General features: G+C 31.8%; 2 protein-coding genes across 2 annotated transcripts; one reads left to right on the plus strand and one right to left on the minus strand.

The window, feature by feature from the left end:
* Positions 1-1,746: 1,746 nt before the first annotated feature.
* LOC25482569 (alpha,alpha-trehalose-phosphate synthase [UDP-forming] 6) lies at positions 1,747-6,006 on the minus strand. Its single transcript, XM_013611155.3, has 3 exons — positions 3,339-6,006; positions 2,796-3,069; positions 1,747-2,211 (listed from the first exon to the last, which is right to left on the minus strand). The coding sequence occupies exons 1-3, from the start codon at positions 5,345-5,347 to the stop codon at positions 1,927-1,929; spliced, it is 2,568 nt and encodes an 855-aa protein (XP_013466609.1). The 5' UTR covers positions 5,348-6,006; the 3' UTR covers positions 1,747-1,926.
* Positions 6,007-14,702: 8,696 nt separating this feature from the next.
* LOC120579643 (protein KNATM) lies at positions 14,703-16,836 on the plus strand. The gene is made up of 3 exons (XM_039832195.1): positions 14,703-15,000; positions 15,497-15,613; positions 16,535-16,836. Exons 1-3 carry the CDS (start codon positions 14,869-14,871, stop codon positions 16,682-16,684), a joined length of 399 nt encoding a protein of 132 aa, XP_039688129.1. The 5' UTR covers positions 14,703-14,868; the 3' UTR covers positions 16,685-16,836.
* Positions 16,837-17,829: the final 993 nt, after the last annotated feature.

Below are 17,829 nucleotides of genomic sequence, written 5' to 3' on the forward strand. Positions count from 1 at the left end.
ATCCGATGCAAAATCTAATATGTATTTATAGAGAAGTAAAACTCGTAAATTTGGAACAGATATCACATAGAATATACGTTTTTTTTTTCTCTCCTTCAGCGCAAAAATATTTGCATTGAATATTCCCTTTAAAAATATATTTGCATCAAATCTTCCTTCATACGGTACAAAAATATATTTATTGTCCATAAATATATTTTCAGCAACAATCTTTTGAAAGCACGAAATATATTTAAAACAAAATTTTTATAATTTTAGCAATAATCTTCTTCATCCATCAAATTTTGAGTCAATTTCAACAAATCTCAACGAAGAATTATTGTCAATCTAGATTAGTTAGACCAAATGACCCTATGTGGATCAGTGATGTGGGGTACTATATGTTTGTTTATTTGTTTGTAAGACCTAGTTTATCTGGTATTGTCAATACTCAAAAATTGTTAGATTGGATATTTTATGTAGATGCTTAGGTTTGAACCTATAAACTTTCTTTTTTATGTGTGACTTTATAAGTGGTGTTTTGTACTAATCCGTTCGGACACTAAAAAAATACATATTGATCTACATTTATATGTGACGTTAAGCATTTGTCTCATCTAAAGAAAATATCTCTTGATTGAAGCAAAACAAGATTCGAGCTAACTTGTAGTTTTGTGAAAGCGAAGTGGAGAACAAACTGTGTAGTTTTAATTGAATAAGAGAAACTTTTTTATCAAACGCATCTCATTTAAACAAACAAGGTTATAAGTTTTTCTAAGTTGTAAGCTAATAAGCATTACCAAAGAGAGCCTAATTGTGAAGAACCGTAATAGAATTTAACAAGACTACTTGATTTAATTGTGCATAAAGATGGTGTGCTGTAGGTTTTTCAAATGTATATTTATAGATGTTTTGTTTAAACATATTTTTTGGCTAATTATGTAACACACAAATGAGATAAGTCTTGGCCTAAAAAAAGTGAGGTATGTTTTACTCCTTTCTTAAGTTCTATTAAGTGTTACATTGAGAAGTTTCACTTATGAATCATAGAATTATCTTAGTTCTTGACCTAAACCTATATTTGGAATGGAAATTCAGGTACAATTTAATCCACTATTTTTTTGGAAAAATATTATTAATCCACTATTAAAAAGTTAAACAGAGAAAATTTGAAAATAACCTAAATAAACAACTACCTTTTTTTAGTTTATGTATTATAATTTTATTTGATGAACTTCATTTAAGGATAAATCGTTCAATTGAATACAAGTTTAAATACTTACTAAAATAATCTTTAACCAGATTTTATCTGCCTCACGTGCAAATTCTGAATTAGCAAGACACCTTGTGTTATAACCCTTTCATACTTTACTTACTTCATGTGCGAACTCCGAATTACAAGGAAAATTTGTTTGATTTTTTTTGGGTTTTTATAGCTTAAAAATGTTGTGGAAAAAATTATAAATTTGTATAAATGAATTTTTTTGGGTTTTTATAGCTTAAACGGTATAAGTAAAATAGCAACAGGGATAAACATATACAGTATTACATTTTTTTTCTAATAATAATCAATAACCATACACAAACATGACTCTCTAAAAAAAATATATTTTTATTGAACTAGTCCATAATAAATGACCCAATCTTAAAAAAAGTTCCCACTAAAAGATTTTGTAAATAATGAGACCCTAGCTCTAGTTAGTATTACAATAAATAAAACTAATAATTTTCAAAATAGAATTTTAGTCCAAAACAGAATGCAGCATGTCACAGCACAACATAACATAATTTATAGCTGATAACCAAATATATACAAGTTCTCTGAGTAACAACTTCCTTCAATACATGACATGGAATATCAAATATATCAAAGATCATAATTAAGCTTATATGCTCAATAACAAAGAAAAGCAACCATAACACCATTCACCATCAACTATCCTGAGCTTAGAATAATATTTTTTGGTCTGAAACACAGGCTAAACCCTGAATCAATCTCACAATTTCAGCAGTATCATCTAGATAATACTTAGCCTTACTTGGTTTCCGACAAACGGTACAAGCAAATACTTCAGCTTTCGGTGCTATTGGACCGTTCATTGAACTCGTGATTACCTCAAACATATCTTCGTCAGATCTGTCATCTCCTATGCACAAAACAAAATCAGGTGACATCTCCTTTTCTTGCATGGATGAAAGTAAGCGTTTCGCCACTAATCCCTTGCTCACACCCTGCACGTACATACATGTATTTAGTAGAGGCTATATAGTTTGTGCGTGAAGTAAAACCATCAAGACCCGGTTTGCCTTTAAAAACAAAAAACAAACCCGGGTTTGGATAAACCACTTATACCATAAGCGCTTATGTACAAAGTATATCTATAACAAATGAAATAGAATCCAATTGTTTTCAAATAAGCTATAAAATGTTTTTATAGACTATTCTGGAAAGCTTATGAAAATAAGTTGAAAACAGCTTATGGACATGTCATAAACTGTTTCCATATGCTTTCCCAAACAATCTCACAGGAGTCTTATGCTAATAAATAAGCTCAAATAAGTCAATCCAAACAGCCCTAATGGAATAACATAAAAGTTGAAGTAAATCACTATTTCGCAAATTTGAGGACTAAATTGACCGACCATTACAATTTCAAGGAATATAATGCCTATTTACTCAAAAGTTGGCATTTCACAAAAACAAAGTCTAGAATCAGTTGGTTTAATAATGAACTGATGATGTGGCTGCTAACATCAACATCTAGTATATAGATTGAATCAATGACTAAAACTCATGCATGGAATGTTATACACACCTGCGGTTTAACCTCTACATAATTCTGGCCACTTTTGACAGTCACTGGTTCATTTGCCAGCACGCTTTCAAGATGATCGAGTAGTTCCTTAGCTTGGCATGATCCAAAATCTGGATCTGCATCTTCATAGCACCAAACAAGTGCAGTCTCCTTATCTTCAATGGTGGATCCATCAGTTGTTTCAGTATAAAGTTTCATCACAGGCTCTGCAATTTGTTTCCAACTACAATCTGTTGCAGGAACACAGGTTTCCCATTCACCGTCTCGCTTCATTCTGAAACCACGCAAATCATATAAAAAGTAATATCAGACATTACCTAACCTAATGAAAGCACCAATCATCAAAAGGTTTGAAACAATGTTTTAAAAACTGAACAGATTCAGCCATTGAACTAGGAACCATCCAGTTTGTCGGTTGGTTTGATCCCCCGTTGTATTGTAGTTTAAGAATCGGGATGAACCCCAACCATGACCCAAAGGTCTCGCCGGTTCAATCTCCAGTCAGTTTTTAAACATTAATTAGAAGCATTGAACAAATCTTACCTCAGAAAGTAACCATGCTCGGCCGCAAGCCCCATATTTTCGCAAGGCGAAAACCATTCCGAAAGTGTCGCTCGGCTTCGCGCACTAACAAGAAACACCATATTGTTCTTGTCTCTACACAAGCTATTAAGAATATCAATGGATTTACCTGTCGGACTCTTATCAATGGAAACCTGAGGCATTAGTGTACCATCATAGTCTAGAAGGATTGCCCTACATGTGGTCCGCCTGTAAGCTGAAACTATGTGATCCACTGAAAGCTTCCTGAAGTTTGGATCGAGTGCTACAACTTTAAAACTTAATCCAAATCCAATTCCCCACCACCTTCGTCGTACGTGATCACAACAAGCCCTTTCCAAATCCTGCAAGAAGCTACGAGCCCAGTACCCAACATCATGAGTACTAACATATCTATAATGCTTTTCATGTCGTAGCTCTTTTTCCGAATCGGCCATTCCTAACGCAGAATCCATTGCATCAGCCACAGCATCAATATTCCATGGGTTCACTCTGATTGCTCCACTTAAAGATGGCGAACAACCAATGAACTCGGACACAACTAACATGCTTTTCTTCTTAGGGGAAGATCCTATTTTCAAAACTTTATCCAACGTTTCATTTCCTTGACGACTGACTATATATTCGTACGGTATGAGATTCATTCCATCCCTTACCGCGGTGACTAAACAACACTCGGCAACAACATAGTAAGCAACTCTCTCATAAAACCTCAGTGGCTCCTCAATCAGAATAACAGGATCATACCCTGGTTTCCCGAACCTTTCATTGATCCGTTTCACCGTGGCCTTTGTCTCCTCTTGCATTTCTTTCACGTCTTTCCCTCGTCCCCTAGCAGGATTCGCGATCTGAACTAATACCACTTTTCCTCGATACCGGGGATGCTGAACAAGAAGCTGCTCCATGGCCAAAAGCTTCAAACTTATTCCCTTAAAGATATCCATATCATCCACACCAAGCAACATTGTTCTACCTTGATCAGAAAACTGTTGAATGAGCTCACATACTTTCTCCTCAGTTTCTTGCAGCCTTAAAACTGACTGAATCTGACCCATATGTATACCAACAGGAAGAATCTTGATATTAACAGTCCTACCATAATACTCAATCCCGATATATCCTCGCTTTGATTCATAGGTAAGACCTAGCATCCGACTGCAACACGAGAGGAAATGCCGCGCGTAATCAAAAGTATGGAACCCAATCAAATCAGAATTAAGTAAAGCTCTCAACAACTCTTCCCTAATAGGCAATGTTTTGTAAATTTCTGATGAAGGGAATGGACTATGAAGGAAAAATCCAAGTTTCACCCTATTAAACCTCTTTCTCAAGAAAGTTGGTAACACCATAAGATGATAATCATGTATCCAAACATAATCATCTTCAGGGTTAATAACTTCCATAATCCTATCAGCAAAAATCTTATTAACAGATACATAAGCTTGCCACAAAGACCTATTAAACCTACCACCAAGTTCCGGTGACAAAGGCAACATGTAATGAAAAAGTGGCCACAATTGCTGTTTGCAAAAACCATGATAGTACTTGGTAAACATTTCAGGTGGAAGAAAAGTAGGGACACATTTGAAATTCTCAAGAAGTGTCATTGAAACCTCATCTTGTTCATTAGGATGAACATCTTCCTTTAAGCAACCAACATAAATAACCTCAATATCATCATCACCTATTCCATCTTTCAATTGAAGAAGTGAATTCTCATCCCAATCAAAAGACCAATAACTCCTATTACCATCATGATTCTTTTGAGCTTTTATAGGAAGCTGATTAGCCACTATTATGATCCGGTCGCGATGTACCGAAGATGAAGATAGATCAGAGGCAACACTCTCTACTTGATCATCATCAATATTAACTTCAGATATCAAACCAGCCACAGTCATAATCCTTGGAATTCTTCTATTCATTAAACCAAATGATGGAGTTTCACCAGAAGCTAACTCTACTAGGTTTGAATAAGATCTTGAAACCATTTTTGTAACACTAAATCCAAGGTAACAATCTCTCACAAACAACTTTGGAAAATCCAATTCAACCAAAAGGGTCAAAGAAAAACTAAAGATTGAACTAAAAAGACAATTTTTTGAGATGTGGGTCAGCTAATACCAGTTCTAAACTTTGTGAAAGAAAAGTTACAAAGCATAAAATGACAAGAGATACAAGTTGTGAATCTATGATGAGAAACAAAGGAAAGCATCAAAAGGGTGTTAGGAATTTGTTTAAAGACAATAACTTTAGAGATTGGTTTCATAAAGGAATGAAACAGAACAGATTCAGATCACATAAACAAGAAACAGAAACAAAACAAAACACAAAGAGATTGATGTCAGAAACTGAAACAGCAACACAAAATGGAATTAGTAACAGTTTGAAAGAAATTTACCAGTTTTGGTTGAAACTTGGATTTCAATATCACTTTAATTTAGTGGATATAGTGGAGAAGAATATAAATATTACTATATTAGAAGATTTTGATGTGAATGATTTTTTTTTTCAAACTTCAGAGGCTTCTCGTTGATCACAATGGCCACCCAAGTCCATAGTGTCTCTCTCTCTCTCTCTCTTTCTCTCTCTTACCACTGAACAAAACCAGCATGCAACAGTGTTATGATCTTTTTAGAAGCTCACTTGCTTTCATGGGTCAACTACTATTTTTTTTCTTCTTCATTTTTTTTTTTTTATTAATGAAAGTTTAGATGAGTTAAGTCTTGACGATGACTCGTACGTCAGAGTAAACTTTAAAACTCAAATAATATTGACAAAATTATTTAAAGATCATTGACTAAAAAGATCGTCATATAGACTATGGAAGTTGAACTCAAATCCATACGACAATCGAGTCAATTCTTTACAATTGAAACCACTTTCATCAGACATTTTTTGACATAAACTACGAGATTCACAATTTGAACATCTAAAGACGTTCAACTTAACAAAACAAACCCTGTTCAAAAAAAACTTAACAAAACAATTTCGATATTATCAGTTGAGTTGAGTTAGAAGCTTAAGATAGAAGCCATTTTTCGTGTTTTATTTAAGATAAATATGATAATGGATTTAAGCCGTTGGATGCATGAGGATGGTTTTGTGGTAATCAAAATGGACGGTGGTGATTACGTGGTTGATTATGAATTATGCATGTGAGGTGTATTTTATAAATTCTTAATTGAGTTTGATCTTATCCATTGTTTTTCGGCAAGTCCGTCACCGAGGATTATGTTTAAAGTGGGACCCACTTAAGAGACTTGTCTAAAATTATCTGCTTTCCTCGTTTGTCAAGCCACGTTCCTAACATTCATTGGTTGAGTTAGCTCCACCGTACACGTGGTGGGTTTTAAACCCTTCTTTAACTTCGATATTCCAAACAGGTCTTGAATCAATGAATACCATGATTCTCTTTTTTGACAAAATATTTCTCTGCCTATTCCAAACATTTGGACGTTCTTACTTAAAATAAAAAATTGGATTTTTCAAGAAAAATTATATTTGTACCACTATTTTGTGTTCATATTGACATTATATTATTATGGATGTTATTAACGAGTGTCTTCGGAGCATTTTTTTAAGCATTCTTAATGAAAAATTATTCTTTTAAAAAAGTATAGACTTCAATTTCCAATGCAATAAATGCACAAACTTTCATAAAAACTTTACTACTTTAGGTGCTTAAAGAGTGCTCGGGTCACTCGCTAACATTTTCCTATTTTTATTTTATTTCTCTATTTTTTAAGAAGGTTTTATCTCCCTATTATTTTTATCAATATTTTTATTTCTTTATAAATTTAGGTTGATGTTACCCGATGTCTGATGACACTGATTAAGAATACTAAAAAAAGGAAGTTATGATTAAAAAATAATTTTTTTTAACTTTTATAGATTGATTACACAATTTTCACTCTTTACATGTATTGAATAATTAATATATCTAGTATTATGTATCAAGTCTACCTGATACATTAATTAGGGCTATTTTGAACTTTTTGTCATAAAGTTGGTGCCTTCTCCATGTTTATGTCCATGGAGGTGCATAAAGGTTTTGAGCGTGGGTCCCACCTCAAAACTTTCTTTCCTTTTTTATTGAAGTGCTGCCAAACAATGGAAAGTCACTTTTCCACTCACTTTTTTTTCTTATCCTTTCTTTCCTTTATCTTTCACCTATTCCAAACAGCCCCTAACCGTCCATAACGTTTCCAATTTTGGAAGTATGTTTCCAACAAACTTTGAGACAAGTTTTTGATAATGAAAATTGCTTTTCACAATGACACAAGTAATTTACTAAATAGCCTCCAGCGGTAGTTAACTACCGTTCATATTGATGAGAGAGAAAAGTATCTACAGTGCAATTTACTTTCTTCATTCTTGTGGGTTTGATTCTTCACACTTGTTGCTGTTGTTGCTCTTGTTTAGGAACAAGAATGGGTTTCAATCACATAAAACAAATACAAATAAATTGAATCAATGTCAACAAAACCTGAACCCATTTTTTTTCTTTCTGTTTTTCTTCCTCTGACATTTTACAACCAAAAATGGTGAATTGGTTTTTTTTGTGTCTTATGCTTTTCTATTCAAAATTAATAATTTAAGAACATAAAATCAATCCTAATAAAATCCAATTGTTAATTCTTCCATGGCAGATTGTGATTGTGGTCTTCAACAAATGTTCCTCTTTTGATGGCTTTCAAACAAAAGTTGAGATTATGTTTTTTAACAATAAAATAAAATAAAAATAATGATTCCAATTTCTAATAGAGAAAGAAATGATAAGATGAAGAAATCATCCCACAACAACAACAACACAAGGAAGAAGAAAGCTTAAGAAAAAAATTTGACTCACCCATGCGTTTCACTTTCCTGCAATGTCACATTTTTCTTTTAACTTGTATCTTATGAACGATGGTTAACTACCGCTGGAGTCCAGCGGTTGTTAATTGCCGCCGCTTAGCCCAACGGTAGTTAACTACTGTTGGAGGCTATTTAGTAAATTATTTGTGTTATTGTAAAGTTCTCAATATCAAAAACATTTTTCTTTGAGAATTGATTCCCATACCGAAGAACTTGAGAGAGGTGTGTTGGGCCGGCTAATAGTTGGGGTCACATGTTTTTCCTTATATTCATCACTTAGTTGTCCTCGTGAGCTTAATTCAGTTGGTTGGGACAATGCATAAAATATGTAAGGTCCAGGGTGCAAACCCTGACCACTACCAAAAAAAATATTCATCACTTAGTTACCCCCAACTTCTTCTACAACATCTCGGCTAGCCACCCTCTTTGTGAACAAACTTGCAACACTCAAGTTAATAAAAAAAATGACATAATACTTACAAAAGTAAGAAAATTGAAGTGACCGAAATACTTATATCTTCAGATATGCAACATTGATGTTCAAAATATTATAATTGAAGTTGTTACAATGAGTCAAAGTCAATACGTTGTTCTGAATGGAGCAAACACCGCAACAAGACGATAAAAAAATTACCTAGCAAGATGGAAAAATCAAACTGTGTTGCAGTTAAACAACCAAATAACACAAACAATTAATTGTTGAAGCACACTTAATAATTTTTTGGAAACTTCTTTTGACACCTCTTTTAGAATTATTATCCAAAGTGAAAGAAAAATTAAAACGTTTGTTTTCGAATTTACCCAAGCAGTTGGGGGAAATTTTTGTTTATTAATTTAGCAATCCAGACGCGAAAAAGAATTACATTTCTTTCTTTGTTTAGATGGGTAAATTTGGAGGGGTGTGGTTTTTTAAAAAATGGTGTGGATAAAAGTTTTTTTTTTTTTTTTTCATAGAAGGATCACTTTAGCCCCTTTCTCTACTAAGTCCATATCTTTTTACAATCCACACCAAGGAAAAATTTATTTTGTACCCTACATTTCTAGTTCTACCCTTACAAACCACTTAAAATGTCAGTTTTTTCCTTTTTTCATTTAACTTTTTACACCTTCATTTTTCACTCTCTTTTAGCTTAAACTGTGCTAATCAAAGATGAGAAATTGTGTTTTCTAGAAAATTTTGTTATCTTATGGAAAAATAGAAAATGTAGTGTTAATCCTTTAATGCTAGTACTTCATACGTTGGAAGAAGAATGATTTAAATGGTTCTTAATTCCATGCAAGCCATATTTGGTTTTCTTTGGTGTATGATTGGCAACGATGTTATTTTTGGAGCTCATGAGAAATATGGAAGGTGTTTTCCAAATAAAAACTTAATGTGATGAGTTTTTAAATTGGACTAATGTGAATAATCTTATAACAAAGTGGTTTCTTTAGAGGGTTGAAAGATGCATATAAATGTGTTATGACTCTTATTTTGGGAAGTTTGTTCTTCAAAGATGTATTCAAACTCCTCATGACAAGAGCAGCTAGGCAAAAACTATCCAAGCTTCCTCTATTGCTCCTGCTGAATCCTTGGTTCCTTGGAGACTCATGCACAATGCAATTGCCAAATATGACAATGTCATTTAAAAGAGGTCTTAAAAATGCATATAAATGTGGACTTTAATCTCATTAAAATAGGGTTCAATGATATTGATGTTCGCATGTGGTGTGGCTCTACTATTTAGAAATTGTTCTTCAAAAATGCATATAAATGTGGTATTCAAACTCCTCTTGACAAGAGCTAGGCAAAAACTATATATACTTCCTTTATTGCTCATTCTGAATCTTTGATTCCTTGAAGATTCATGCACAATGTAATTGCCAAATATGACAATCTCATTAAAAGAGGTTTCAAAGATGCATATAGATGTGTGTCTGTGGCTCTAATTTTGGGAAATTGTTCTTCAAAGATGCATATAAATGTGGTATTTAATCTCATTAAGAAAGGTTCAATGATAGTTGGAATGCTACAAAACTTTTCAAATCCTCTCTATGTATTTTATAGAGGTGTTTGTAAAAAAAACCAACTCAAAACTCGATTTCTATGTTGAGATTTCTGTTGCTTTGTTTTTTAAGTTTATGGTGCTTTAAAAATTCATAATAAATCCATCTGATATTGGAAATTGTAATTTTATGTGAAAATTCATAATTTAATGTCCTAAATATGCAATAAAAAAATAATGAACAAATTCAACATGTGGGTCCCATTTTCTGGACTTTATGTCTACAAGGAAACAACGATGCTATTCATCGCAATGGAAATCCTCACGAGGGACTCACGAAATGAGTTTCTTAGTTATATTGGTCCAATTGAATAAAAGGCTGAATTAATGGAATTCAGGTGTCGCTGATGTCATGTAGTACAAATATATATATATATATATATATATAGGATCCGTTGACACCAAATTTCAACCATCTATCTATTTAATCCAAAGGCACATATTAATGGTGTAGTGAACTGGCGTGAGGTTTTCCTGTACGCAACGTTTTGCCGCCGACTGTGTTTTCAGAAACAGTGGAAGCCTGTCATCTTTATCGATTCAATTACACAATAACCTCCTTGTTCATTTTTCTCAACAAAAAAAAACCTTGTTCATTGTGATTTCAATCACACAATAACCTCCATCTTCATCGACTTTTCAATCAAATCAGTAGGAGGGATGAATGAGATTGCAATGAAGCCATGTTGTGCAAATCTAGAAAAGCTTATGTTTTATTATCATCCTCTTCCATGGTTTTTCAATTTCATCGAAACCATTAAATTAATTCTTCATATCCATGCTCATGAGTCATAGAGATTTTCCATATATTGAAGAACAAGAGGTTATTGCTCATAAAATTGATCTCCAATCTATAAATTAATGATTTTCAATCTATATAATTGATATCTAATCGATTGGAGAAAGGATGAGAACAATGAGATTTTTGATCGTATAAATTTCCAATCTATAGAGTAATGGTATACAGTGAGAGAAAGGATGAAGAAAAGAAAAAAAAAGAGGTATTAAAGTGTGAAAGTAAATTTGATGTCATGGTGCACTTTTAAGTGAATAATTAATAGCCTTTAGATTAAACCAATTTAATGGATGAGATTTGGTGTCAACGAATCCGTTGACACTTGGTGTCAATGGATCCTAACTCATATATATATATATATATATATATATATATATAGATCGGGATAAATTCGAGAAATTTATGTCGTTGTACATAGCATTTTTCACAAGGTAAATATGAGGTCAAAAATAGAAAGAATATCATAGTACATGATAGAATTTCTGCATTTTTTTTTATAGGGTCATTTTTCAAGCTTCACATATATTATAGGGCCACTTTAAACAACTAACCCTTAAATCATATATGAAATAGTAATCTCTTAATGCTTCTATTGGAGATATAAATTTTTTGAAGTAAGAAAATTATGGAGAGAAAGAAGAAAGAATAGCTTAGAGAGAAGAAAGAATGTAGAAAGAAAGTGTAAAATGGAAGATTATATAAAGGAAAAAATTGACCATTAACCTTTATGGCGGCCTCATTTCGCTGCAAATCCGTTGAATTTTGGTTGTTAGCCTTTGCGTCGATTTCTATCTACCGCAAATGTTAAGTTGTTTAAATTTATTTTCGCCCTTACATCTGAGTGAGATGTAGGTCGCCATGAAAAAGTGACCACCGTAAATATTTTCTCATTAAAAAATGCCACTTACATTTGCGCGGGCCTTGTGCTTACCGCAAATACAAGGCCGCCACAAATTTGCGTGGGCATTGTATCAGACGTAAATTTGGGAAGCAAATCAAGGAAATTTTTGTAGTGTCTGGAGCTCTAAGATTCATGATCTTATTCTTGATATATACAATTGTTAATATCTTTGATTTATGTTAAGAGTTTTATTCACGAGTCAGCTCAACATTCTAAGGGGTGTATTTTTTCTTCCATCAAATAATTTGTGATTCTCAAGCATTTTGAAGTGAAATATCATCCTCCTCCTCCTTCCATCAAGCAAGTTAACTAGAACATGCCTATGGGGGGACACTGATATATTCGTCATTGAGTTTCTTCATGCTAAGGGATGGACCAACATGTGACTTTGACGTGAGTCTTTTAACAATTCTATTTTTATTTTTTTAAAATCTCAGCCAGTTACAACATATTTGTCTGAAAAATAAAAGTTGAACTTCCTTCCTCCAAATGAACCATCTCTATGATAGAGTTTTGATATAAGAAATCACATGGGTGTAATTTACATCATTCTTGAAAAAATAATTTATTAGGTAAATAATATTGGGAAGCAAATTGTTCTTTATAAAAATTATAATGTGATGAACACAAACAAATGAACATAATACTGTAAACAAAAATTATTCACAAAAACTTACTATATTAATTTTTTTTTTTTTTTTTTTTGTGTGAATCCATGCATCTCTAGCCTCCAGTTGAAAGCCAAATACTAATCATTCAAAATACTAAAATTTATTTATTTAGACATCTATTGACATATGCAGTTCTTTTACGATAGGGATATCAATCATTTTCATTGTATGTTTAATTAAGATGCATGCTCACTATCTATTATGCCAGATTTGATTCATGGCATTGGTATACAGCTCAAATATATACTGATTTAAATGCATAATTAATGATTTAGTTAGATTGCATTAATTGCACAAGAGAGACTGGAGGGGAACCTAAATCACAAGGGGATTATCATATTAGACTAAAAGTATATTATACAAATAGTTTGAACAGCACGTCTTCACTTAAATTTGTAACGTTTAGTTTATGGATTCTTTTATTTATATGTTTATTAACATCTATGTATATTTCATCCAATATGATTAGACGAGACTTATAAATACTTGATACACCAACAATCTCTCGATCCTTCAAATGTGAGACTCCGAACATCAAACTGCACTCCAACTCTTCTATCAAGTCGAGTTAGGATATGATACTATAGTTGGGACTTAACAAGAGCCAAAAACATTAGATAATTATCGAGTAAATAGTCAATTTCCCCTCTGAAATTGTAAGTTTCGTCAATTACCCCTCCGAAATTAACAAAACTTCAATTACCCCACTGAAATTGCATAACATTAATCAATTTACCCCTCTGTCAAATTTTTCTGTTAACTGTTTACGATTATGATCAAATACCCCCATGAAATTTTGCACTTATGTGCAAAATGCCCCCTAAACTTAAAAATTTAGATTTTTTTTCTTACCAAAAATCATACATTTTGTTCTTCAAGTAGTATATTGTACCTATTGTCATAAAAATTCTATTCACAAGAAAATGAATGAATATATGCCAAAGAAATCATGGTTTTGTCATGTGCAGTCTTTTCATTCATATTTCATATTTATCAACAAGCATTGTTTCTTCTTCCTTCTGCAGATATTAACCTATGAATTTTCTTTATGGACACACAATTATCAAAGACTCGTGTACTTTATGACTGCATACTCTAACATAATTACCAACTTGTGTAAAAAAAAAGTCTTCTATATATATGTATATATTTAAAACACATGAGAGTAACATACCTTCCATAAAGATTTATATGACCAATAGCTGCATAAACATACATTCCATACAGATTTATATGATCAATAATTGTTAATTTGTTTGCCTTTAATATCTTTTGAGTCAAGGATAAAAAAAAATATAAATTTTCAAGTTTAGGGGGCATTTTGCACATAAGTGCAAAATTTCAGGGGGGTATTTGATCATAACCGTAAACAGTTAACAGAAAAATTTGACGGAGGGGGTAAATTGATTAACGTTATGCAATTTCAGGGGAGTAATTAAAGTTTTGTTAATTTCAGGAGGATAATTGACGAAACCTACAATTTCAGAGAAAAAATTGACTATTTACTCAATAATTATCACATTAAACTAAGAGCAACAAAAAAATATTTAAATACCACACTTTTGCCAAAAACCTTAAAATATTCTTTATACAAATTATCTCAATTATATATTGAACACCCACTTTTTCTATCCAATATGAAACTGTCAAAGATAATGCTTTTATCATCGCACTTTTAATAAGTTGATCTTTACTAACAAAGTAGGTGTAACTAGCTGTTTACCTCGTAAGGAAAATGATGCAACAAAGTGAGGAGTTCCACTTGTGAACAGTGTAGTCAGAAAAATTTGTCAAAGGAAATGAAAAATTGCCTATGATAGGGGGGAATATAGAATATGTCCAAAAATATGGTACAGGTAACAAAGACCTGAAACATACTTTAATCATATCATAAAAAACTTTGACATGTTACTTTCAAGACCAAAAAAGAGAAACAGGTGAAGCCCACATAGTTTTAACCTTTTATTCTTTTTCTCATACATTCACTTGTATTCATACTGATTTTTACCTCTAAAAGTTAAATAACTTCAAAGAGTACTTCTTGATAACCACGTTTCTATCACTTACACTTAGTACCAATTGGTTAATAACCATAATACAATAATTTTTTTTGTTTTGGATGAAAAATTTCTATATATGCACCTAGTGCTTGTTTGTTTGTGCCAAAGTCTTTGATTCGGTTGCTACATTTGTATAAGACATAGAGGGTTTGGATTGTGATAGATAGAGAGAGAGAGAGATGGAGAGTAAAGAAATTGGAAAGGGAAGTGATGTTGGAAAAGAAAGTGAAAATGAAGAGGTTCTAAAGAAGATTATTGCAAGCCATCCTTTGTTTGAAGTATTGATTGAGTCTCACATCAATTGTTTGAAGGTAATTAATTTTATTTTTTTTAAGGAAATTAATTGTATTTTTGTTTAGTTTTTTTTTTAAAATCAAAATATCATCCTTAAATTTTTATTTAAGAGATTGACATTTTTCGACATATATTTTTCCAATTTTTGCTCTCACTGTTTTACTATATTTTAAATAAAACTTTGTATAAAGAATACTATAGTGTATAATCATGGAAAGATTTCTTAGGACCATATTCACTATGAGGAATACATACAATATTACATATTAATATATACACGAAAAGGGTAAACAATCCCTAAAAAAAAAGGTGTAAACAAGACAACAAGAGGGTAGAGAACAATATCAATAGAAAATAGATAAAAAAAATAATAGTCTAATTTCCAATGTATTTTGATCTTGCTTTCACTTTAATTTATTTTTCAAGAGAGAGCAAATTAACTTGATATTTTAATACAGCTACGTGTATGGAATGAAATTAATTATTTATCGTCATTCCTTTATTTCTTCTTAGGTTGGATCTGAGGATGCAGGAGAGTTAGATATAACAAGTGATGCATGGAAGAAATTGGTCAACACAAAGTCCAAAACAACGACTAGTCCAAACAATTCAGAGCTTGATCACTTCATGGTATTACATACATTAATTAATGGTCATAGTTGAATCATTCGATATCTAAAAAGATTTTACTTGTTTTTATGGTGAAGTTATATGTATTATCTGTTATATTATAACGATTAATTGTTGAACATTTTTTGTGTGTATAAAATAGATATATAAATTCTTTACGGAGCCAAAACATCCAAATTAATTACCAAGTAACAATTTTTATGGTTAAAATTATATATTTACTGCAATACTTCAAAACTTTCGATTTTCGTAGCCCTAATGTCAAGTTTTAGTTAGTTACATACCGAACCCTCAATCCACATGCAAAACCATACGTACGTTACAACGTATTTTAAACTATGAGTCAGTTTGATACTGTAAAAAAAAAAAAAAACTATGAGTAAGGTTTTTTTTTTTTTTTTTTGACAAAAATAAAATGATATTCATTCATTCAAATCGAGAGATTACATCATTCAACACCACTAAAAACGTAAAGGATGAATCTGCGAACAAACTCACAACATCTAAATTAATAGCATATCACGGCATAATGCCTACAAAAATATATGATAAAATTAAAGTGACCGGAATATATATCGCTTTATGTGGGATCCATTTCCAATGTGTGGTACCCACATGAATTTCACTCAATAAGAGAGTGAGTGTTAGAGAGAGTGTCCATAGCACTCCTCTTAAGAATAATGATCATTTAAAAAAAATCATGAAGAGCTTATATATGTTTAAATGAAAAGTTATTTTGAGTAGTTTATTATTAAAATCATCTTTTATAGATTATTGTTTTACAAGTGACTTTTATAAATCTCTATCTTTAAATTATTGAATACAAAATTCATATATATATATATATATATATATATATGTATAATTATTTTGTATATGTTAGCCTAGCTCACATATAATATGATTCATTTGTGTATATAGGAAGCATTTTGCATGGCACTGAGCAACCTCAAAGAAGTGATTGATGAACCGACAAAAGAAGCAAAAGCTTTCATCGATGCTACATATATTCAACTGCAGGAACTTGGTGAAGGAAATAACCTGCACCTTAATTATGATAATACTAATTAGCAAGAATGTTGATGATGGAAAATTGTCTCGTTACTTTTTGTAACTAAAGATTTTCTCTTAATTGTTAGCACGATTTGCCGATTAGTGCATATTTTGAATTAATGTTTGTTTTAAGACATGAATCAAATGAAATCTCCCAATTTATATCGATACCCTAGAGAATTACTAAGAACTCTCTTCTAACACCATGTAACATTTATTATCTTATCGAGTGAAATCTATGTGAGTCTCGTCACTTTATGTGAAATCAATTTTTAAAATATGATACTTATAATTTTATTATGTGTTAGGAAAAAGAGTGTTCATAAATATCAATATTATATGAATTTAATTACAAAAACATTGTTGATGTATAATTAATTTACACATACATCTAATGATATATTGTCACATTAATTAATAAAGGCTAAAATATGTTTTTGATCCCTGTAAATATAACGAGGTTGGGTTTTGGTCCCTGGTAAAAAAAACTTTTGAAATACGCCCCTGCAAAATTTTTTGTTTTTTAAAATAGTCCTTGCACCTACTTTCTTGATGATGTGGCGAGTTTTCGCTTATGTGGCACCAAAATTTTTTGTTTTTTAAATTTTTTTGTTTTTTCAATTAAACCATTTTTCTCACTGTTCTTGTAACACTGTTATCGCTGGGATTTGGGTGGTTTGATGGCGTTGCCTCTACCGGCATTCTTGTAACACCGATCTGTGGTGTAGGATAAATTGTTGTATGCCGATTCAAAGAGTTAACAAAGTTGTTGTTGTTGTTGATTTCAATTGCATCTGAGTTGTTGTCCGCAACACAATCTTGTGAAGAAGAAGAAAAAGAATAAGAAGAGGAGAGGAGATACAAGGAGGAAGAGATAGCGAATGGAGGAAGAAGAAGAAGAATGACATAAACCCTAATTTTTAATCTCCCCCTTTCTTTTTTCATCTTTTAAAATAAGAAAATAAAAATAATATATCATTTTCTGAATTTTTATTTCATTTTTGAATTTCTTAATTCCAGGTAAATGCCACGTTGACAGTTTTGTACAATCAACAAGTGCCACGTAAGCGAAAATGTGCTGAATCATCAAGAAAGTGGATCCAGGGATGAATTTCAATTTTTTTTACCAGGGACCAAACCCAAATTCGCTATATTTGCAGGGA

Source organism: Medicago truncatula, chromosome 1 (assembly GCF_003473485.1).
Source record: "Medicago truncatula cultivar Jemalong A17 chromosome 1, MtrunA17r5.0-ANR, whole genome shotgun sequence".
NCBI classification, from domain to species: domain Eukaryota; kingdom Viridiplantae; phylum Streptophyta; class Magnoliopsida; order Fabales; family Fabaceae; genus Medicago; species Medicago truncatula.

Excerpts from the sequence above, each read along its gene's own strand:
- LOC25482569 (XM_013611155.3), bottom strand. The coding sequence starts at position 5,347 with ATGGTTTCAAGATCTTATTCAAACCTAGTAGAGTTAGCTTCTGGTGAA. Across the intron at positions 3,070-3,338 it reads GAGCATGGTTACTTTCTGAG|AATGAAGCGAGACGGTGAAT; the intron begins GTAAGATTTGTT and ends GCGTGGTTTCAG. Across the intron at positions 2,212-2,795 it reads ATGTAGAGGTTAAACCGCAG|GGTGTGAGCAAGGGATTAGT; the intron begins GTGTGTATAACA and ends ATGTACGTGCAG.
- LOC120579643 (XM_039832195.1), top strand. The coding sequence starts at position 14,869 with ATGGAGAGTAAAGAAATTGGAAAGGGAAGTGATGTTGGAAAAGAAAGT. Across the intron at positions 15,001-15,496 it reads CTCACATCAATTGTTTGAAG|GTTGGATCTGAGGATGCAGG; the intron begins GTAATTAATTTT and ends ATTTCTTCTTAG. Across the intron at positions 15,614-16,534 it reads CAGAGCTTGATCACTTCATG|GAAGCATTTTGCATGGCACT; the intron begins GTATTACATACA and ends TTGTGTATATAG.